At 43.2% G+C, this 23,048-nt stretch overlaps 2 protein-coding genes across 4 annotated transcripts; both read left to right on the plus strand.

Moving 5' to 3' along the window:
- The first annotated feature begins 284 nt into the window (after positions 1-284).
- Positions 285-7,495, plus strand: LOC311139635 (exopolyphosphatase PRUNE1-like). Its single transcript, XM_084174546.1, has 8 exons — positions 285-435; positions 2,840-2,944; positions 3,045-3,247; positions 3,418-3,602; positions 3,706-3,864; positions 3,984-4,078; positions 5,219-5,377; positions 5,544-7,495. The coding sequence occupies exons 1-8, from the start codon at positions 397-399 to the stop codon at positions 5,928-5,930; spliced, it is 1,332 nt and encodes a 443-aa protein (XP_084030672.1). The 5' UTR covers positions 285-396; the 3' UTR covers positions 5,931-7,495.
- An 825-nt stretch (positions 7,496-8,320) lies between these two features.
- LOC311140464 (BCL2/adenovirus E1B 19 kDa protein-interacting protein 2-like) lies at positions 8,321-22,703 on the plus strand. Of its 3 annotated transcripts, XM_084175533.1 has the most exons (11): positions 8,410-8,520; positions 9,511-9,691; positions 14,209-14,289; positions 14,475-14,533; positions 14,626-14,883; positions 15,448-15,645; positions 16,603-16,705; positions 16,811-16,942; positions 20,487-20,573; positions 20,786-20,884; positions 20,993-22,703. In XM_084175533.1, the coding sequence occupies exons 2-11, from the start codon at positions 9,582-9,584 to the stop codon at positions 21,015-21,017; spliced, it is 1,152 nt and encodes a 383-aa protein (XP_084031659.1). In that variant the 5' UTR covers positions 8,410-8,520; positions 9,511-9,581; the 3' UTR covers positions 21,018-22,703. The 3 variants fall into 3 exon arrangements, with proteins under 3 accessions (XP_084031660.1, XP_084031659.1, XP_084031661.1); XM_084175534.1 differs by lacking the exon at positions 9,511-9,691 and having other exon boundaries at positions 8,321-8,520; XM_084175535.1 differs by lacking the exons at positions 8,410-8,520; positions 9,511-9,691 and adding an exon at positions 11,178-11,330.
- The last annotated feature ends 345 nt before the right edge of the window (positions 22,704-23,048 follow it).

The raw sequence follows: 23,048 nt of genomic DNA on the forward strand, positions 1-23,048 counted from the left end.
AACGGAAATATGCAGATGATGCTAGAACACGCCAATAGGATCTCGCTAGCTTGTGCTTGGCTCTGCCCCCCTTCTTGCTTGTTCTGCCCACTATGGCTCATTTGTTCCCATTGGAAACAACAGCCTGTGGTCTATCTTGGTTTAGTTATAAAAATATTTGCTACTACTGTTCTCTTTACTACCACGGTTTCTAAACCATATTTGATACTACACTACCCATAATACCACGTTACGTCTTTTAAAGTCACGTCAGCCCAAGACGAGTCACTTAACCCTTGGACATTACCATTTAACATTTACAGTGCGACGTGCAGAAACAGCTAGCTATATGCAACAAAAACAACAACTAGCAAACTGTCATTTCAGACTGTCGTTTACGTAGTGCATCCGACAACCATGGAAATGTTTTTAAAAAGCTGTCGCAATGTGCTGAAGGTAGGAACATCGACTGTTTCTGGTGGTCGCTTCATCCATTTTCAATGTTTTGTTTGTCTTAACAGCTAGCTAGTTATGTAGTTAACACCTTCGACGTGTACATTTGATGGACAAATTCAATTAGTGGGGTTTTCAGAGAAAGCCAGCAAGACATGAAATTCCGACTAGCTAGACGAGGGCAATGTGACAGCACGGTCACGGTGTTGGTTGTGGGCTCGTGCATGAGCATAAAAGTTATTCTCAGCCAGTTATTGTGACGATCAGTCAGTGATATAGCTAGCTAGTACTGCGTAACTAGCTGTTGGTTTCAAATGAGTTCAGACTGAGACAGTTGTCACCGTACACTAGCTACATTTGAACTGTACAGAACATAAACTGTCATTACAGCTAGCTAGTTGGCTAGCCAAGCTAATTAGCGTTGTCACGTAATCACATAATTGGCTGATGTAACTCATCCACTGCTTCATTTTGTTGCATGATTATAAATTAAATTGCATTAATATATTTCAGTGATATTCAAACAAATAGAATTGTTCAATTGCAATGGACCATGAAAGTACGTTTGTTGTAGCGGCTGTAGGGTCAGGTGCCTGTCAGGTGTCAATATGCCCACGTGCATTTTTTGCTTTACGTGTCCTGCAGGTCTGACTCACTTACATTACGGCTCAATTTTCTAAAATGTTCAGGGTCTTGATACCATGCTCTTAACCTTAAGGAAAATAGGGCTTGTTTTGAACCCAAACAGTGCTATCAAGATTAGTGAGATCAGGTGGTGTTTATAGCGCCTCAGAGCATCACACCTTATTTACTCAGTGTTCAGTGAGGGGGGAAGAGAAGTCTGGAGTGGAAATACACAAACACGCTGTCAGCACCAGCACACACAGAGGGCTTTTAGTGCAGATGTACCATCCAGTGTGTCTACATGGGGATGGGGTAGGGTGGGTTGAGAGCTAAGACTGATGGGATGGGAAAGACGGGTACGGTGCATCTCAATAGTTAACAGTGGCTTCCTCTCCTTCTGCATCAATCTGAAAACATCATGGATAGATGAGACTGGGTTATATCATGGATAGATGAGATATATCGTGGATAGATGAGATATATCGTGGATAGATGAGATATATCGTGGATAGATGAGACTGGGTTATGTCATGGATAGATGAGATGTATCGTGGATAGATGAGACTGGGTTATGTCATGGATAGATGAGATATATCGTGGATAGATGAGACTGGGTTATGTCATGGATAGATGAGATATATCGTGGATAGATGAGATATATCGTGGATAGATGAGATATATCGTGGATAGATGAGACTGGGTTATGTCATGGATAGATGAGATGTATCGTGGATAGATGAGACTGGGTTATATCGTGGATAGATGAGACTGGGTTATGTCATGGATGCTCCCTGAGAATGTTCTTTCACCTGTCTAGTTACTTCCGTGCAGTGCTCTGTTTACTCTTGATCTGCAACAGTTGGCTGACATCCAACTATTATCCCTTCGCTATCCCTTCATACTGTGTGCTCGGAGGGGACAGGAAGCAGCATGTTAATAATCCCCTCACTGACTGGGAACATTTTACATTTTAGCAGACGCTCTTATCCAGAGCGACTTATAGGACCAATTAGGGTTCAGTGCCTTGCACAGGGATTTGAACCAGCGACCTTTCGGTTACTGGCCCAACGGTCTTAACCGCTAGGCTATCTGCTGCTAGGCTCCAGGCTGTAGACCAGCTAATTGTCACATGACCGGCTTTTGTTATGGCAACAAGCTGTCTCTGTTAGCCCCTAGCTGTGGCACCCATGACTTGTGCCGCTGTCACAGATGGTCACAGATGGCCATGCTCTGGGAAAATGAAACACCCTACTTGTTTTTTCAGCTCCACATTTGTAAAACATTCAACAAAAACATGTAGTGGAGTTAGCAGGCCGTCATGTAGCTTAGCCATTACATCACAGTCTGCTCTACTGAGGTCATTGACGGAATTAGCCTAAGGCTATTTGACAAGGAGCTAGCCAGAGCCTTCAGGCAGGGGAATGAAGTCAGCCCTTAGCTCATCCACTTTAGGCTACGCTGGGATCTGCCATTGACCCTTCAGAAGAAGGCTATTCAAACAGGGTCCAGGGTTTTACTCTAGGATGGGGGACATTGTGCAGAACCAGGAGTACCTCATCTCCAGTGATCAGCATCATTGTGACGTGCATTGACATTACAACACACACACACAGCCAGGATCCCTGTCCACATAGCACTGTCCACTCAGTAAGACACATCTGATTGCCTTTGAAGGCCCAATACAAGAGTAATGGATAGACTGCCCTGTATTTTCTCATAGTAAATCCCCTCATAGGAGTTGGATACTCTTCTGACTGTATCCATCCCACTCTACACTCCTCAGGGGAATGCAGAGGGCAGCCCAGAGTTCCATGTGGTCCTGGGGAACGAGGCCTGCGACCTGGACTCCATGGTGTCGGCTCTGGCCTACGCATACTTCCTGTCCAAGGTGAGAGTAACCCACCCCATCATTTGGGCCCCGACCCATGTGTTGAAAATGGTTCAACAGAGCAAGCATCAGGTGTTATTACACCTCTCTCCCCTCCCAGACACTTGATTCTGGGAAAATTCCTCTTCCCGTTCTGAACATTCCCCGGCAAGAGTTCCCGTTGCGCACGGACAATGCCTTCCTGCTGAGAGAGAGTGGCCTCTCCCAGGATGACCTGGTGTTCCGGGATGAGGTGGACCTGGGGAGTCTACACCGGGCCGGCCGGCTGGACCTCACACTGGTGGACCACAACGTGCTGCCCAGGTCAGTGTCAACCATGACACCTTAACCCCTGTCCACTGACAGTCATCCAGGACGTAAACACTTCCCCATGTGATCATCACCTGTATCTCTACAAAAGCTACACTGACCTAGAGACTCATTGAAATAGCTTGACTAAAGTCCCTGACTGACTGTGTGCCTGTCTGTTGCAGCTCTGACCGTGATCTAGAGGAGGCAGTGGTGGAGGTGATCGACCATCACCTCCTGGAGAGGAAGCCCTCTCCCTCCTGTCCCGTTACCATGGAGACGGTGGGCTCCTGCACCACCCTGGTGACAGAACGGATCATCCAGAAAGCCCCTGAAGTCCTCGACCAACAGGTGGCCCAGCTCTTATATGGTAACCAGAATTATAACTGATGTATGTGGGAAATCACGTCTGTTAGTATTGTACTGTCTCACTGTGTGAAGAGACTGAGACATCCTGTTCTTTGTGATCGCAGGCACCATAGTGTTAGACTGTGTGAACATGGCCCCAGAGGCAGGGAAAGTCACCCCTAAAGACAGCCAGTACGCAGTCCTCCTGGAGACGCGCTTCCCCAACCTGCCACCAAGGGGCGTCCTCTTCCAGTCCTTGCAGAATGCTAAATTTGACGTGTCAGGTAAACGCCCCAGGATTAATACCTAAAGCTCAGCCTTGTAAATGTGATTTTTGCCTAGCAGATTGGAATGATAATCATCCCATGATATCAATGCAATGCTCGTATTCCCTTGTCCCCAGGTCTCACCACAGAACAGATGCTACTGAAAGACATGAAGGTGGCATCAGAGAGAGATTTGAAACTGGCAGTCAGTGTGATATATATGACACTGGAGGTGTGTGTCTTAACTATTGAATATGTGATACAACAGAAGGTTATATCTACTACTGGTGGATAATAACATGGTTCAAATACTTGTTATCTTGTACAAAGCCCAGTTCTGCTGCAGTATGCCATCTCACAATGCACATATTTCACCTATGAATTCTTTGCAGAATCTCACTTCTGATCTAAACTGAACACAGGCCTCAAGTTATCAGAGCCTTTCCCTGTGTTACTGCCAGACACACCCTTCAGACTCTTCCCTGTGTTACTGCCAGACACACCTTTAGACTCTTCCCTGTGTTACTGCCAGACACACCTTTAGACTCTTCCCTGTGTTACTGCCAGACACCCCCTTCAGACTCTTCCCCGTGTTACTGCCAGACACCCCCTTCAGACTCTTCCCCGTGTTACTGCCAGACACCCCCTTCAGACTCTTCCCTGTGTTACTGCCAGACACCCCCTTCAGACTCTTCCCTGTGTTACTGCCAGACACACCTTTAGACTCTTCCCTGTGTTACTACCAGACACCCCCTTTAGACTCTTCCCTGTGTTACTGCCAGACACACCTTTAGACTCTTCCCTGTGTTACTGCCAGACACACCTTTAGACTCTTCCCTGTGTTACTGCCAGACACACCTTTAGACTCTTCCCTGTGTTACTGCCAGACACACCTTTAGACTCTTCCCTGTGTTACTGCCAGACACACCCTTCAGACACTTCCCTTTGTTACTGCCAGACACACCCTTCAGACACTTCCCTTTGTTACTGCCAGACACACCCTTCAGACTCTTCCCTTTGTTACTGCCAGACACACCCTTCAGACTCTTCCCTGTGTTACTGCCAGACACACCCTTCAGACTCTTCCCTGTGTTACTGCCAGACACACCCTTCAGACTCTTCCCTGTGTTACTGCCACGCCACTTCAGACACTCAAAACGTGAAGGTGGGATGTTGCACCTAGTTCATGAAGATCACTCATACCACATGTCCAATCAGGTGGAACCACCCACAAGTAAAAAGGCACAGGGTTTGTGTCTGTCTGATCATGTGAACTTATAAAGGGACTCAACAGGTGCACTTGAGTTTATGCACTTGAGTTTATACTGAGATTCACAAACAAACTGTATTATCTATAAATGTTGTCCCTCAGGCTTTTCTACAGAGACAAAGCTTACAGCAAGAGCTCTGTGAGTTCTGCCACAAACACAGCTACAACCTGGTGGTGGCCATGACGATCTCATTCAAGGATAACAAGGAACCCTTCAGGCAGCTGGCAGTCTACAGTTCCAGCACCCTCTACAGGGAAGAGGTAGGAACTACACCATCCCAATCAGACATGATCCCATAGAGGTGACTATCTAGAGTTAAAGTAAGTAATTATGAAGTGTTGATAGTAAGCTTTGGATTGTCAGTTTTTTTTATTTTTACAATGTCTATTTTATATGATCAACTGAATGGTATTTTTTGTCCTGCAGATGAGCCAAGCCTTGGAGCAAGCCCGGAACCCCAGTCTGAGCCTGAGACCAATGAGCAGCCCTTACTCAGACATCAAGGCTTATCTCCAAGGCAACACGTTGGCCTCCAGGAAGAAGGTGCTGCCCATCATCAAGGACTTCCTGAGGGACAGGGAGGGTAGCGCGGTGCATTGTGGGAACCTGGAGGAGAGCTACGAGGCACCACGGCAACGGGCATGCACTGAGGACGCTGGGATAGAGGAGGACTCTCACTTCCCCCCCACCCCTATGAACAGTCTGGTTGAGGGCTGTCCCCTTGACAACGGGCTGCCCAAGATCAGCGCTGAAGCTCTGACGGAGAAGTTCAGCAACATGGCCAGCCAAGAGGAGAACGCAGGGGGACACTGATGTCACTCACACTCCTGAGCACCCAAGCTCACTAACCTGTATAACAGCTGGATGGCCAGAGAGTTCTCGCAACAGGATTTAGACCAGTCAGTACAGATTGTTTGTGAATGTGCAGGGTGATAAGGTACGCACAACATTGATCAGCTGGGACAAGGACTGGGAGGCACACTGTCCCCAATCCAGAGGAGTAAAGAATCCACTGGCAATCCTATTGGAGATTATGGAAATGTATTGAAAATATGAGTGACACCCATGCTTTCATCCTTGAATGGGAATAAGATATTTAAGTGGGAACTCTGTTAAGGGAAGAATACTCTCGGTTGGTATGTTTCCGGGAAAGCCATTTTGCAGTAGATTTGAGAAAATAGATCCACTCTCTCTCTTCTCCCAAAGAGTGTGTATAGGAACGTTTTTGTGATGGATGCCTAAACAATATGTGGTCTGCTTACTAAGGCAACAGGGATCTTCATCCAAGAGGGCGTTGAATGTCTCTGCTGTAACCAAGAAGCTTGATATTGACATCTAGCCACTGTGCCCTATACTAATGTGTATAGGAACATTTTTGTGATAGATGTCTAAAAAAATATGGTCCTACTTTATTTGGATAGTCTACAGATAGTCAGTTAATAGTATGACTATCTGTTGATAAGCAACTGCTTACTAAGCTTAGGGTAAGGGTTAATAGTTAGAGTTTGGGTTTGGGTTAGGGTAAGAGTTAAGTTTAGGTTAAGGTTCGCGTTAGTTGAAATGTAACTGATAGTCTGTAGAGCATGTAAAGATGGACTGTCCAAATTAAGTGTTACCCTGTATGATATGCAGTGTTGATTTTACATAATTGATAAGCAGTTTGACGTTGAAGTGAAGTGTTTGTGTTGAATTAGTTATTGCTAGAGATAGCTAGACATAATTCCTTGACTGACTGTTTTATTGATGATAAGAAATCAGTTTTGAATGTTTTTCTGATTCGAAACACCATTATAATACTGTATCTTCTCCAAATGAAAGATGACATATACTGCAAATGTATGTAAACATTTTTAAAAAATAGATATAATCTGAGAATATTATCTGATTTATATGCAATTGTATTGCAAGAAGATAAAGGAACTTCCATTTGATTGTGTTAAAGCACTTGGTACCAATGATATTGCTGATGCCATGTTAATTTGAATATAATACTTTGATCTCTTTTATCTGAAACTAGGACTCCCTAGAACCACTCACGGTACATCCAGGCCTGACGTAGTCTAATTAAATTACTGTTTATTTCATAAAATGCTCCAAACTGATGAGAACAGTGTTCTTTGAGATACAGCTATAATCTACACCAAAAGGTAGAAAAGATTTCAGTTGAGTTTAGACCATTAGCAGCTGTTATGTTATGAAGACAATCAAGTGAAACATTTCACAGTTTTACCTTTTAAATCATTTGGAAACCACAGTTTGATATTTTTTAATAATTTGGAAACCAACTGACTAAAGTTTTACAGTTAGAAATGTAATGTTTTCACCTGAAATGTTGAAAAGGGTTAAATAGTATTAAAGTATTTTGGAAGACACTTTTACATTTTCTTGTGACTACAGTTTCTTATCATCCTGTTACGTCTCTGTTATTTTCAACTCTGTATTTGTGATGTGGAGGATATTAGGACCATGGAGGCTCCTTCCAGTGTGGTATCTACTGTCTACCTTCCTCTAGGGTTAGGCCGTATCCAGATGTTCATACTGTTTCTATATCATACCGGGGTATACGTATTACCGGAAGTGCACAAAACAAATTAGGCAACAGGGATCTTGATCCAGGAGGACTTTGAATGTCTCTACTGTAACCAAGAAGCTTGATCTTGACATCTAGCCACTTGGCTAGCAAGTTAGCAAACCAAATGCATTGCTGGAGCCCTGAGCTGGATATAATTGATTTCTTATAGTTATACTTAACTTATAGTTGCACCCCCGCAGCCCCTGCGAGGCAGGGGTGCCCCCAACCCCAAAAATGGTATTGAAATTCATACCGTTGGTATTTTTTGAAATACCCCGGTATAAACGGAATATCGCCCAAGCCTACCTCCCTCCTATCCTTAACTCCTCCCTGACTGTGGGAGAACTGAGGCACATTCAATGGGATGCAATGTTGAGAACACTGCAGATAGAAATGTAATGAATAGAATGGACAAGCCTCCATTATGCAGAGTAGAAATGTATCTGTTTATTCTATGCAGTGCATTTCTATCTGCGAGGCTCTTGCTGAACATGTTTCAATCTGCTGACTAAGTCCCATAGCTGCCCAGGTGAGCTTAGCCTTAGGCAATAGGGAAGCAACCACAACAGGTCCTGGTGAAATGCAGAAAAACCTGTAGGGACATGAAGAGGGTGAATTCACTGACATATCTAGACACACACACACAAACACACCCACCCACATTAACAGACTTCCTCATGAGAAAGGCAGATGAGCCAGCTGTCTTGTTTTGCAAGAAACACTAGTTCCTGGAGGTGCCCATTCAGTGCTGTAATAGTCATCTGATCTCACTCACAGGGTGGACGATATGGGGACCTATACAGACCAGGGGGACCAGTACATGCTAAATGGGTAAGTGATTAAACAAAGTGATTAAACTGTATTTATCTACCACTTTGCTAGTTTATTCTGTGGAAAACCATGGTTTCACAACCAGTGTGTGTATCAAATGTGATGTGGCGCTCATAGCGGTGTGGGTTTCCTAAAACAAAAAGGAAGTGGAAGTGGAAAGATGTAGTATTGAATTTCAATTGCTAGAGGGAAAGATGGAGTATTGAAGTGTGAGTGTTGTATCTATCTCCTTTAACCCCCTCTAAACTCCATGTCATATGACCTGTTCTCTGGACAATGGACAGGGGTTACCAAAAGGAGAAATGTGAAATCACAATCCACTCTGACTGTAACTAACCAGGCCAGTAGTGGGACTTCCTCAGTGCTGAATCACTGGCGTTGCAAAGCTGACAAAAGCTTGATTCATGCATGGGTTTAGTAATTGCCTATGTTTGTCTTATAGCTAAGGTTTACATGGACTAAAGGGAAACCTCTACCACTGGATTTTGTGAGCTGTTGACAAGATTCACGAACAGTGTCTGGGGTGATGTAATAATGCCACTAGATAGTCCTTGGTTTAGGCCTATAATTAATATACCGGTAATTTGAATGAAACATATTGATCTTAGTCTCTGTCTTACACTTGTACTGCGCAGTACAGAAATACAGGCACTGTATCTCTGATGTCATCATTAGTCGCCTCCAACATGTCACCTTCCGAATTCCTTCCGTATCCCTTCTTCTGAATATTGTCATCAGTCTATCCGGCAGGGGTGAAGAGGCATTTTCTTCCGTTGCTTGTAAAAAAAGTTATATACCTTTTTTGGAAGTAGGCTACATACAGGCCGTAACGGGAGTAAATAAAGATAGTTGCTCAGCGAAACTCCATATTTGCTGATCAAGGAACATATTTTGACACTATAATGCTGGCAGAGCTGGTGAATGGGAGTTTGAATAAGAGCTTTCTTGGCGTTAGGTTAATCCCCACTATCTACTCCTGTCTTCTTATAGGCAGAGGCAACAACAACTGCCTCAACAGGCCGTGGCCATTACAAGATCAGGTTTCCTTAACATAGAGGACAATGGAAGATAGAGTATACACCCTAGGCATGCTTCAACGAGAACAATGCAAAAACACAGAGGTTGTGTCTTCCCTTCCCACCCTTTTCAGCTTTGTTACACGCATCTACAGGTAACTGCCAAAAATAAAGGAAACACCAAAAGTGTCTTAATAGTGCGTTGGGCCACCACGAGCAGCCAGAACAGCTTCAACGCGCCTTAGCATAGTTGTACAAGTGTCTGGAACGCTATTGGAGGGATGCGACACCATTCTTCCACGACAAATTCCATAAGTTGGTGTTTTGTAGATGGTGGTGGAAAAAGCTGTCTCAGGCGCCGCTCACAATCTCCCTCGTGTTCAAATGGGTTGAGATCTGTTCACTGGTTGGTTACAACACAGACACACACCCTTTAAACCCCCTATGCTCCAATCACATCAGTCAATGTCTATGATGACAAACTCATAAAGAAGGTAAAGAAGCTTAAATGCTAAGTAATATGTTAAGTCAATGTTATGTTATTGTTGCGTTTTCAGATAGCCCGCATGTGATCTTAACATGGTAATGCTTGTGGTATAGGCCAAGGTTTTGAGATGTCATGGACAACATGATGTCGAATTGGATGCAGGGTGTAACCAAGTCAGGGATTTTCAAAGTGATGAAATGTATCACTCAACTCTGTGGTCTAATTCGAGCCCCTCTTATCATACATTTGAATCATTTTGCATTAAAGTACATTTTCTTTGAAAGTATTACAATAGATTATAAATGCATCACACATGCTCAATATATAGGACAGTAGCCAACATACTCCTTGAAGATTAGAAAAAATGTATGCACGCATGACTGTAAGTCGCTTTGGATAAAAGCGTCTGCTAAATGGCATATTATTATTATTATTATTATTAGAACCCAAACAAGATTTTCAGGTTTTCAGTGCCACAATGAGCACGTCATAATGGGACGCCCATATTCTAAAGGATTAAATAGATAATGAGTTTATACTCAGAGCACATCTCACCAACCAACGCAGCTAAACCTTACTGTCATGAGTTCAGCTGGGTTGATAGACATACAGGTTCTTGAGAGAACCTGTATGTCGGCAGGTAGCTTAGTGGTTAAGAGCGTAGTGCCAGTAACCGAAAGGTCACTGGTTCTAATCCCCGAGCCGACTAGGTGAAAAATCTGTCGATGTGCCCTTGAGCAAGGCACTTAACCCTAATTGCTCCTGTAAGTCGCTCTGGATAAGAGCGTCTGCTAAATGACTAAAATGTAAAATGTAATGTGTCATTCTCTTAAAAAAAAAAATAAAATCACGAGAAGGCAATACAATTTTTTGATGATAGTTGAGTAACAGGAACTGTTATTGCTGCCCAAATGTGTCTCCTTTCAGTGTGGTAAGAGTTTGAGACACTTTGCTGCATTGAGATACTCAATTTACGTGTAATATTTCTCTCATATGGATCTGCTCATTTTGATATGTTTACAAGTTGTATTGAGTTATAGATCAGAAAGTCCTCACTCACTCAGGTGTGGTGACCGTGTCACCAGCCGAGCACGTACAAAGCCCTCTGATTGGCTAAGCTAATATATTGTTTCCTGTGTGGGTGGGTCGTCAGAACACCGCACTTGTGCGAACGACGGAGTGTTTACAATTGACGACTTTTAAATTACTTATCTTTTTTATCAACATTTTTTGAGCGTTTTTTTTTACTCATCTTTTAATAATGATGTGTGCATGAGTGCGCGTTTATACAAAGGAAAGGGCGAAAGGTAGGCTATGCTCCGAGGCTTTGTGTATCTGTGTGTATTTATCTTTATTTACAAAGGCATTGTGTAACTACAGTAGAACTAGGTTGTTGGAGACGGGGAAGCTGATGTGAAAGCACTGTATAATCCAGTTGACGGCTTGAATACAGGTGCACAAAGTTAGTTTACTACATGTTAATACTGTGTAATGACACTAAAAGTACTTAAGATATATGGATAAACTTACTGTAGTTTCACGATTCTTAATTTCTTTCTATGTTGGGCCTACAATTGGAAATATTATAATATTTTATCTTTGTCAACTTATTGGTGCATTTAGATAAATTAAATAAATAAATAAATTGGTCAGTTAGCAGACGCTCTTACCCAGAGTGACTTACAGCATTTGCTTATCACTCTGTTTTAATTTTAAAGTGACAGCTGGTGTTCTTCTAAACAAAGACTATCCCCCTTTATGACAGTTTGCAAATGAGTCTCTATTCTTTATCTGTATGTCTTTACAGTGTGATTCTATATGAACATCATTACGTTAAAGCCCAAGTTCCTTTACTGTCTGTAAAGTATAATTCATATGACAAGTGAGCACTAATGAAACGTAAAAGCAATATAGGGAAGTGGTCAGCAGAGCTTGCTAGCTTGCAGGAGTGTATGCGGCAGCGACTCTGACATAGAGCAATGCAACAGGTGCACTGTCCCAACAGCTGAAGAAGCTGCTCTTTGAAGCTGAACATGATTGGGATATGTCTTTGTGTCAACTTGGCATGTCTCCCTTGTTTCTCTTAGAGGACCAATGTAGCTGTATGAGAATGGGGTCTAGTGTCAAATAGATTTAGGTCATGTTTGCACACGCAGCAGAAATCCCCTGGGTCTGTCTATTGGCTTTAGTTTCAGTATATATGAATGGATAAAGCCATCGATTACGTGACACCATTCATTCCTATGTGAAGACTCGATAGCTCATTGATGTCTGTGCTGCCACCTCTCATTGAGTCACTCAAGCTGAAGGCCGACCGGGGTACTGCAGGCTGCCATTAGCAACTACATCATCCTGATAATATAATAATAATAATAATCCTGATAACTTCTTCTGTGTGTGATTTTAAAATCATCTGTTTAAGGACATACATCTGGTGTAGCCTATTAGAAGCAATTATTATACTTTTTTACACAAAGATTGACCACAAAGATTGCAATTGTTCTATTCACTATAATAGGGTAGGGCTTGGGCATGAGTAATTGAGTACTCAAGTACTCGAATGGATGTCAAAACTCGATCTTTAACCAGAGATTTAAAAAAATATATGGAATGTGCTTTGTGGAAGCTGAAATGGCAAGTGAAAAATGTGCTTTGACAAAAAAGAAACCAAGCCAAGCATCACACAGTTATTCTCCCTAAATTCCCTTTCCCCTCTGTGTCTCATTCACTCAATTGCATTCCGAACATTCCCTCCACACACGTGCTGAGTGCCCACACAAGCTCCCGTTAAACCTACAGAAATGCATATAAAAACGTATCTAACTGATGTTATACACAATCTACATTCCTTGCCAAATGACGACAGTTTTATCACAAATTCAAAATGGACTGGTTGATTGAGGTACGAAAATATGTGTTCCAACAATGAGCTGCAGTTTTTGAATGATTGCCTTCCGTCTATTTTCGGCTTAGGCTACTTTGTGAACTGCTAGTGCCATTTAGAATTGGTTAGCCTAGGCCATAACCCCCCTAAACATAGACAGGTTCCACACTGAAAATATACAAAAACATTAGTTTGATAAAGACAAAGAGCGTATTTTCATTAGAATCATTAAACATAGGCCTACTCACCAAAAATATCATCACCATTTAGTGTTCAATGTGGAATTGTTAATCCATTTGGAAAATTCCAAAGAACAGTCAGAATAAACTAAAACGAACATCTGTATATCGAAAAGAAGACTGATTTTAGTTTGTAACCCTGAAAAAAATAGTAGTTCAACTCGCCAAATTGAGCCCCGTTTCAAATGATCACTCTTTGAGAATAACTGTACCTGACGCGAGATGCGCATCACTTCGCATTGGCTGCTTTTTTCATTTGGAAAAATATTCTGTTATATTTTATTCTGTTATATTACATCATGTTTTTAAAAAAAACTATAAAATAGGTGTGTCTTGACCATGATAAGGTCTTGGGAAGTAAGAGTGTCTTGTCTGCTAAATTAACTAAACAAGGCTATGCCATTCTATGCAAGCACCACTGCTGAGGTTACTGCCTATTTGAAGATTGTGTTCCACGATATTATATAACCAGTTGATATTACGGTTTCAATAAATTAATCTTAAATAGCACTAATGGTTTTGATAAATTAGGTATTGTTGCGCACTGTTGGCATATAGATAAATGCACACATATTTTTTTCCACTGAGAGCCTTGTGCTCTAAAAATATATATATATTTCTCCATTGAAGTACTTGAAAAAAAATTGTGCGAGTACTAGAACAGTCAAAAAATGTCAAATGCCCATTCCTATAATCCTGTTTTCTGCTAACAATGCCTGCAGTACCACAGTCCGCCTTGAACTTCTGTGGCTTCAATGAGAGGGGGCAGTCGTTCTCCCCTGGTGACCAATGAACATATTTCAATGATTCGACCTTGCGATTCGTGCGTAATGTTTGACAGACACTTTACAAATAAGACTTTATTAATTTGGCATCATCACGTTACAGGCGTTTGGGCAGTGGCCTTCATCAGTGTCAGACTTTGTCTTATTTGAGCTCTTTAGGACTATAGACTGTTGTTGAACCTTTTGATTATTACATACATTTACATTTTACATTTTAGTGTACAGCAAAGCATTTGAAGACTATTGAATGTACTGTGATATGCTGTCTGTTGTTTAGGAGTCCAGAGGGGGCGAAGGCTGCTCCCTACATCCAGGACATGGAGCTGAGGGAGGAATGGCAGGATGAGGAGTTCCCCAGGTCAGAGACAAACCTAACCCTGACCTTTAACCTTACCCCCCTGACCACATGACCTGTAAACCCCAGCCTGTTCACCATGAAAATCTTAAACAATATTTTAGGTCCCTGCAAAGAATGATTTTTGGTTATGACCGGGTAAGAAAGCAGTTCTAAGCTTTTTCAGGTATTTTGTACTTTCCCCCTAGACCGCTTCCTGAAGATGCCCATAGTCCTGAGACCCCAGGAGAAAATGCAGAGAGACCAGGTAAATCCCTAATACCCATATGTCTGCAAAGGCCTTATTCCTAAAGTACTGTACCATATCCCACAATACCTATGTGTGTGCCACTCCCCAAGCTCCACCCACCAGCCTGGCCCTTTCAGGAAACCCCATAAGGAAGAAGCGTCTGGTGGCGCCCACCCTCAGCCTGACCCTGTCCCGCACCGACTCAGCAGACCGCAGTGTGAAGTCAGGGGACACCGGGTACTCCGCCGCCGCTCTCTCACCCGACGAAGACGACACGGACCTGGACATCAACCTGGAGGCCCTGGAGACGCCCTCGGACAGCGAGTCCTGCAACTTCCCTGACAGCATGCACGAACTGGAGTGGGAGGGTGAGAGAGGGGACACAAACTGGAGTGGGAGGGTGAGAGAAGAGGGGACACAAACTGAAGTGGGAGGGTGAGAGAAGAGGGGACACAAACTGAAGTGGGAGGGTGAGAGAAGAGGGGACACAAACTGAAGTGGGAGGGTGAGAGAAGAGGGGACACAAACTGAAGTGGGAGGGTGAGAGAAGAGGGGACACAAACTGAAGTGGGAGGGTGAGAGAAGAGGGGATGGGGACAGTGGGGAGAGAGGTGTGGGAGAGAGACTGCATGCACAAACTGGAGTGGGAGGGTGAAAGCGAGAGGGGGCGGTATGGGGGTGGGGAGAGAGACAGAAGCGGTGTGGGGGTCGCATGAACTGGAGTGGGAGGTCAGAAAACAGAGAGAGAGAGAGAAAAAGAGTGAGTGTGAGAGAGCGAGAGAGCAAGAGAGAGAAATTCCAATTTGGAACATAGTATTCTTCCATTCCATTTTATAATTCTGAATTCCATTCTGAAATGGAATGGTATGATGCTTGCACAATCTAATCCCGCTATTCTTGACCTTCATCTGACCTCTGATGACCCCCCCCAGATGACCTGCCGCGGCTGGGCCGGGGGGAGGATGGTGTTTTAGGCACAACGGTGATGGAGCAGGCAGAGATGGGCTCCATGGAGCTAGACCAGGTGGACAACAGGGGGCGCCGCTGGAGAAGGTTCTGCGTCGCAGGACAGGAGTACCACGTCAACATGAGTGTCCTGGAGCCATACCTCCAGGTGCTGTCCCACGGAGGTGAGACACAGCTGAAGCTGACTGTCAAGTAGCTACTTTGATCAGCCTTTAAAATCAACGCTTCCATAACTGAATCCAGCTGAGTCCATATGGCACAGCATCTGTCGTGTAGCTCCCACTATATGCATTTGCTGAAAATGACAGGCCTCAGTGAAAGGGAATGATTTTCAGTTGCACTATGTAATTCTATCTGATATAGAAAACATTAAGACCTGCTCTTTCCATGACATAGACTGACCAGGTGAATCCAGGTGAAAGCTATGATCCCTTATTGATGTCACTTGTTAAATCCACTTCAACTCAGTGTAGATGAAGGAGAGGAGACAGGTTTAAGAAGTCTTGGAACAATTGAGACATGGATTGTGTATGTGTGCCATTCAGAGGGTGAATGGGCAAGACAAAATATTTAAGTGCCAGGCGCACCGGTTTGTGTCAACAACTGCAACGCTGTTGGGTTTTTCATGCTCAACAGTTTCCTGTGTGTATCAAGAATGGTCCACCACACAAAGGACATCCAGCCAACTTGATACCACTGTGGGAAGCATTGGAGTCAACATGGGCCAGCATCCCTGTGGAACGCATTTGGTATACTCAGTGTGAATCCATCTATATATTACTGTATATACCCCTAAAATAATTGTATGTTAGGTTGATGAGGATGACTTCCTTTGACTATGAGATTGTATCTCTTTTATGAATAGCTTTACTGGGCCCAATCAAGTTACCTCATCATGCTGTCAAGCAACAACAGAGAGTTCAAACAGAAATCCATTTGCCTTACGTATTTCAGTATTTTATTAGGATCCCCATTAGCTACTGCTAAAGCAGTACTTAACACTATACTAGGAAGGATGTTCAACATGTACTCTGTCTATACTTCCACAGTTGGAACTTGTCATTCTTCACTATGTAATTCTATATGCTGTATCTCATTAGGTATGCCTCTGTGTTTCCTAGGTTACTACGGGCAGGCTATGAATGCCATCATCATGTTCTCCTCCTGTTACCTACCAGAGAACACGGTGGAGAACTATGAGTACGTCATGGACAATCTCTTCAGGTCAGTGTAGACAGACAAACATCACGTGGTGTTGAGGTCTCAATTAAAGATGACAATCAAAGTACTTTATTGTTTATTATTTGGGTGTGTGTGTGTACGGTGCAGGTACATAGTGGGGACGCTGGACCTGATGGTGTCAGAAGGCTATGTCATGGTGTACCTGTGCAGCATGGCACCCAGGAATAAGATGCCCGCCATCAAATGGCTGCGACAGTGTTACACCTCCATTGACAGAAGGTACAGTACGTTCCTCTTGCTCTTTCTCTCACAAGGTTCCCTCTCTTGTTGTACTGAAAGAGTCCAGAGGAGGGGCCAAGTGTCCCTATGGTTCTCTGTATAGCACTGCTGTGTTCCAGTTATTGGACAGAATGGGAGGGCTCTTATTCCTGTCCTAGCTCTGCTTCTCCGCCCCTCGTATGAAATATCACAGGAATGCTGTAGTGACTCAAGGCTGTGAGGATCTCTCCAACAGGGTAGTGTAATGATTCAGGGCTGTGAGGATCTCTCCAACAGGGTAGTGTAATGATTCAGGGCTGTGAGGAGCTCTCCAACAGGGTAGTGTAATGATTCAGGGCTGTGAGGATCTAATAAATAATAATAATAATAATATGCCATTTAGCAGACGCTTTTATCCAAAGCGACTTACAGTCATGCGTGCATACATTTTTTTTGTGTATGGGTGGTCCCGGGGATCGAACCCACTACCTTGGCGTTACAAGCGCCGTGCTCTACCAGCTGAGCTACAGAGGACCACTAGTCAACCAAGTGGGAAGTGGGAATTTTCCACATACGACTGGAATAAATCCACTTCACCGCCCCTCCAACTGGTAATTACTAGAGGGAAACTAGTCTATCATCCTGAGCACCCACTTCTCCGACATGCTGACCTCTGACCTCACCTACTAAGGAAATGGCCTCTATAAACAGCATTTTTCAGCAGTTTAATGTTTTTGAACACTAATTTGTTTACAAGCACGATAGCTGCACTTTTAGTTTATGGTTGATACAGCTTGTTGGCCATTTGCCAATGAGCGTTTCTCAACGAGTTCAAATCACAATGCATCCAACTTTTAATGGTAAATTCCCATCTCCCACCTGGTTACAAACGCAGCATCAGTGGAAACTTGAGAGGCCTAACATAACAATCCTGTCACAACAGACAATGCCAGGAACATTGTGAATGGCATGTAATTTTCCCGCTGTACCGAAACCGAACAGTGACCCCAAAACCGCAATACGTACTCGAGGACCAGAAGTCCCCACAAGAATAGTAAACAAATAAAAATTTGACCAACTGGGGATATTCTGTTAGTCCCCACAAGGCCAAATGCTATTTCTAGGGGGTTTAGGGTTAATGTAGAATTAGTGTTAGAATTAGGGTTAGGAGGTTAAGGAAAATAGGATTTTGAATGGTTATAAATTGTGTCCCCCCCACAAGGTTAATTAAACAACAGGGTAGTGTAATGATTCAGGGCTGTGAGGATCTCTCCAACAGGGTAGTGTAATGATTCAGGGCTGTGAGGATCTCTCCAACAGGGTAGTGTAATGATTCAGGGCTGTGAGGATCTCTCCAACAGGGTAGTGTAATGATTCAGGGCTGTGAGGATCTCTCCAACAGGGTAGTGTAATGATTCAGGGCTGTGAGGATCTCTCCAACAGGGTAGTGTAATGATTCAGGGCTGTGAGGATCTCTCCAACAGGGTAGTGTAATGATTCAGGGCTGTGAGGATCTCTCCAACAGGGTAGTGTAATGATTCAGGGCTGTGAGGATCTCTCCAACAGGGTAGTGTAATGATTCAGGGCTGTGAGGATCTCTCCAACAGGGTAGTGTAATGATTCAGGGCTGTGAGGATCTCTCCAACAGGGTAGTGTAATGATTCAGGGCTGTGAGGAGCTCTACCACAGGGTAGTGTAATGATTCAGGGCTGTGAGGAGCTCTACCACAGGGTAGTGTAATGATTCAGGGCTGTGAGGAGCTCTCCAACAGGGTAGTGTAATGATTCAGGGCTGTGAGGAGCTCTACCACAGGGTAGTGTAATGATTCAGGGCTGTGAGGAGCTCTACCACAGGGTAGTGTAATGATTCAGGGCTGTGAGGAGCTCTACCACAGGGTAGTGTAATGATTCAGGGCTGTGAGGAGCTCTACCACAGGGTAGTGTAATGATTCAGGGCTGTGAGGAGCTCTACCACAGGGTAGTGTAATGATTCAGGGCTGTGAGGAGCTCTACCACAGGGTAGTGTAATGATTCAGGGCTGTGAGGAGCTCTACCACAGGGAAGTGCCCCCTCCGGACATTCCTCAGATAACCTCTGACCCCTGCCAGTTGTGCATGTGCCAAATCAAAATCAAATTGTATTCTTCACGTACACAGTTTCCAGCAGGTATAAAAGGTGCAGTGAAATGCTTGTTTGCTGGCTCCCTCAACATTGCAGTACAATAATCAATATCAATAATACAAATACATGTGTGCGTTTACAAAAGTATATCAGAGAGTGTCGGTGTTTCTGCCAGTTGTCACATACTGTATCTGTTCTGTTGGTTCTACTGTGATGTAGTCCTCCTTATCACTGAGACGTTTCCATAGTCCATATAAAGGCACCTCAGTGTTCAGTCTCTGCATGCCTGGCCAGTGGCCACACTCCACAACATAACATTCCCATACATAAAGCACCACAGCCACTGTGCACACCACAGTGGCCTCCCAATGGAAGACAATATTCATGAAAAACTTCAGGTTGACCATCATCTTGTTCTTGGTATACGTTAGGGCGGGGTTTCCCAAACTTGGGTGCACATTTTGTTTTTTGCCCTAGCACTACACAGCTGATTCAAATAACCAACTCATCATCAAGCTTTGATTATTTGAATCAGCTGTGTAGTGCTAGGGCAAAAAACTAAACTTGCACCCGGGGGGGTTCCAGGACTGAGTTTGGGAAACCCTGCTTTAGGGAATTATAGTGCCAAAGGTACAGATGTAGGATCTTAATTTGAGCCAGTTTGCTACATTGAAAAATAATCTTGAAGCAACAGGAAATTTGAATTATTATGTGGATTATAATTAATGGACATTTGTGTAGGGGTTGATACATTTTTCGTAAGGGAAAATCAAGTCGGTATTTTAAAGTGGAAATTCCAAACTTTAGAAGCCTTTTTATACCTCAAATACACTACGTTAAAAATGTCCTGCATTGCAGGAATGTTATACTGCAACAGGGTGATCCAATTTAGATCCTCCATCTGTAGCATGTCTTCTTTAAGAACTTGGATAAAACCAGACCTATTTCCAGACACTGGTGTCTTTGAGAAAACCAGCCCTCAGACATTACCTCACGTGCTCAATTTGGAGGAAGGAAAATGCTGTTGCTATGCAACCGTGAGCTTTTGAATCATATCACAAGAGTCAGGTCTCAAAGCTGTATATCATGGCACTCTTCCCAAGGCATTAAGAGGAGAACTACAGATAGGATGAACATTCTTCTTGTATTGAACTAAAATAAGGTTGGTGTTTACTGAGGAGTCTAAGTGAATGATTTTGTTCATGTGACTCAGAGAAATAGACATTGACGTCAGGTTTCTGCCCATCCCTAGGGGTTTGTTTACGAAATCACAGACATTCACTGTGTCCCATCCAGAGAATCTGCCTCAGCAACGGTGTTACTCATATCATGTGGTTGTTTCAGCCTACGGATTTGACACGTTGTAACTCACTCTGAATAATGCGGACTAAATGAGTCATGTAAATGTAATGTCTGTGGAGTCATGGTGATGGTTCTCCTCGCAGGTTGAGGAAGGATCTGAAGGGACTCTTTGTAGTCCACCCTGCCTGGTACATCAAAGCACTCATCACTGTCGTCAAGCCTTTCATCAGGTGAGCAGAACCATTCAAGTCATATTTCATTTTAAGCACGTCAGTCCTCAGAAGATGATTCAACGAGTCACACTGATTCAACGAGTCCCACTGATTCAACGAGTACCACTGATTCAACGAGTCCCACTCCATCTGTTGTGAAGATCTAGCTACAGCATATGCCTGTGCCTTGACCGTGCTGATGTTCACTCTAACCTCTGTGCCCACCACAGTGAGAAGTTCAGCCGGAAAATCCGCTTCATTCACAACCTGCAGGAGCTGTCCGAGTACATCCCCATGGAACGCCTGCAGATTCCCGACAGCATCCGAGAGTGAGTGACTAGGTTCTCGAGAGCTATATAGCCTAGAAGTTATTACAATTTTACTTTTATGTTGTAGGATACACTATTCCCATATTAAAAGTGCTTTGTTTTCTCTAGGTATGATGCGAGGATGAACGGGTGAGGTGAGGCACATATCGTGGGAAGCCAAAGAGCGGACATTTTGAGTGGAAAGGCGAAGGAGGGGATAACAGCGGACGACCAGGAACTATGGGCTGAATTGCCATGGAAGTTCAAAGGTTAACTAGTCTAAATGTCACCCTGCAGGTATGCTTGGACGTGCAGCACTTTTGTTGTACAGAAAATGAAAAACTTTCAGTTTGTACAGACACACCTTTTATTTATTCATCGTTGAATGTAATGTCACTAAAGAAGTTCACTACCCCAAGCCAATGGCTTTGCAACAGTTTCATAACTGCCCCTATTTTGTGGTACTTGAATGCAACCCTGTCATATGTGTCTGCTAAATTACTCAAATGTAAATGTAAATATGTATTGATGCCAGAGTGATTTGTGAGACCTGTCGTCAAGGGGCAACCTACAGTCCGTTTGAACACAACATTTAACACTAGAGTTAAATGAAAGGTCCAGATGGTTTTCTGTTACAGTTACCTTCACTGGAACTCACAGTATGACATGTACTGCTACTTTATCTGTAAGGGCTTACTGCACTCTAGTGCCAAGTACAACACCTTTGACTGTCAGGTAGATGGGATGTCACCTTTTACTAGAATGTGATTGATGCGCAACAAATACCTGAGGTTAAGATGGAGACACTTATATAAAGTGCATTTAATTTAAACAATCTGAATTTACATCATTACATAAATTCTGACATATTTTACTGTATTATTCTGACCTTGGTTGTAAACATAAGCCTTTTTATAGCCTACCCTCAGAGCAAATATTTATGTAAGAGAACTCTTGAACAACCTGTACTTTTCTAATTGTAATTTTCTAACCATACTTTCTATAGCTGAATGATCTTCTCACTTTCTAAGAGATTTGTTTTAGAGGACTGCTTACCACATGGGTAAGGGCTTTTACACAATTTTAAAGGAAGGGGTGTCACCATGGCAATGCTGCAGGCATTCAGGAAATGGGCTTTGACAGCTACAGGAAGTGAGGTAGCTATGGAAGAAGAATACTGCTGCCTGCGTTTACTGTAACTCATACACAGGAACAGTGACATGTCCATTAATAAGGGATGATGAAAAATATTATTCTGAAAATGAATAATTTTTTTCTAAAAAAGGGAGCTATTGAATGTATTGTTTTTATAGTTTTATGTTACAGTCCTTTATGCTACCACTGCAAATGATGTGTTTTTTTCAATGTTACTGCTACTGAATTATAACAACACCATATTGGGGATGTTTTTAAATCTTCAAAAGTCCTCAAAAGACTCCTTTAAAAACTGCTGGTAGTTAACATTTATGGACACAACAACAGATCTTAAATACATGAGACGATGATGCATTCATTCAGTATTAAATCAGATTAGTATTCAGTCAGATTATATGGTGGTTGGTATCGCTCATGTCAGCTGGGTGTTCTGAAATTAATACTCCTTATAGTGCGCCACGTGAGCCTGTTTTGGCAGAATTGTGTTGCATTGTGGAGGAGAGGAAACCGAATGGCCTCTGGTCACCAGAGATGGATATGGGGTCATTTGTTAACACATGACTAGAGTCTGGCTGCTTGTTTTTCAGGGATTCTTTTGTACCCCTCTGTATTCACATCTTTGTCCCGGTGGTCTGTCTGGTCGTCAGTTGTTCATGTAAATAAAGTTGTTATCACGGGATTCGTCTTTGGGCTATCGTGTTTTTTGTTGTTGTTGAAGGAGCTTAAGTAAATAAGTGAAGATGGAATCATTCATCTTCAGGTTTTCAGGTGTCAAATAAAGACTGATGGTTATTCTAAGATAAGACCTAGGAACTGAGTTAACGGTGAGAATAAAAAGTACATCCAGTGAATATTATTATTCAAAAACACTGGGCACATTGTAGCCTTCACACATCCTCTACTAACATACTGTAGCCTTTACACATCCTCTACTAGACATCCTGTAGCCTTCACACATCCTCTACTAACATACTGTAGCCTTCACACATCCTCTACTAACATACTGTAGCCTTCACACATCCTCTACTAA

The sequence above is a fragment of the Coregonus lavaretus genome, assembly GCF_964263955.1.
Source record: "Coregonus lavaretus genome assembly, chromosome: 13".
NCBI lineage: Eukaryota > Metazoa > Chordata > Actinopteri > Salmoniformes > Salmonidae > Coregonus > Coregonus lavaretus.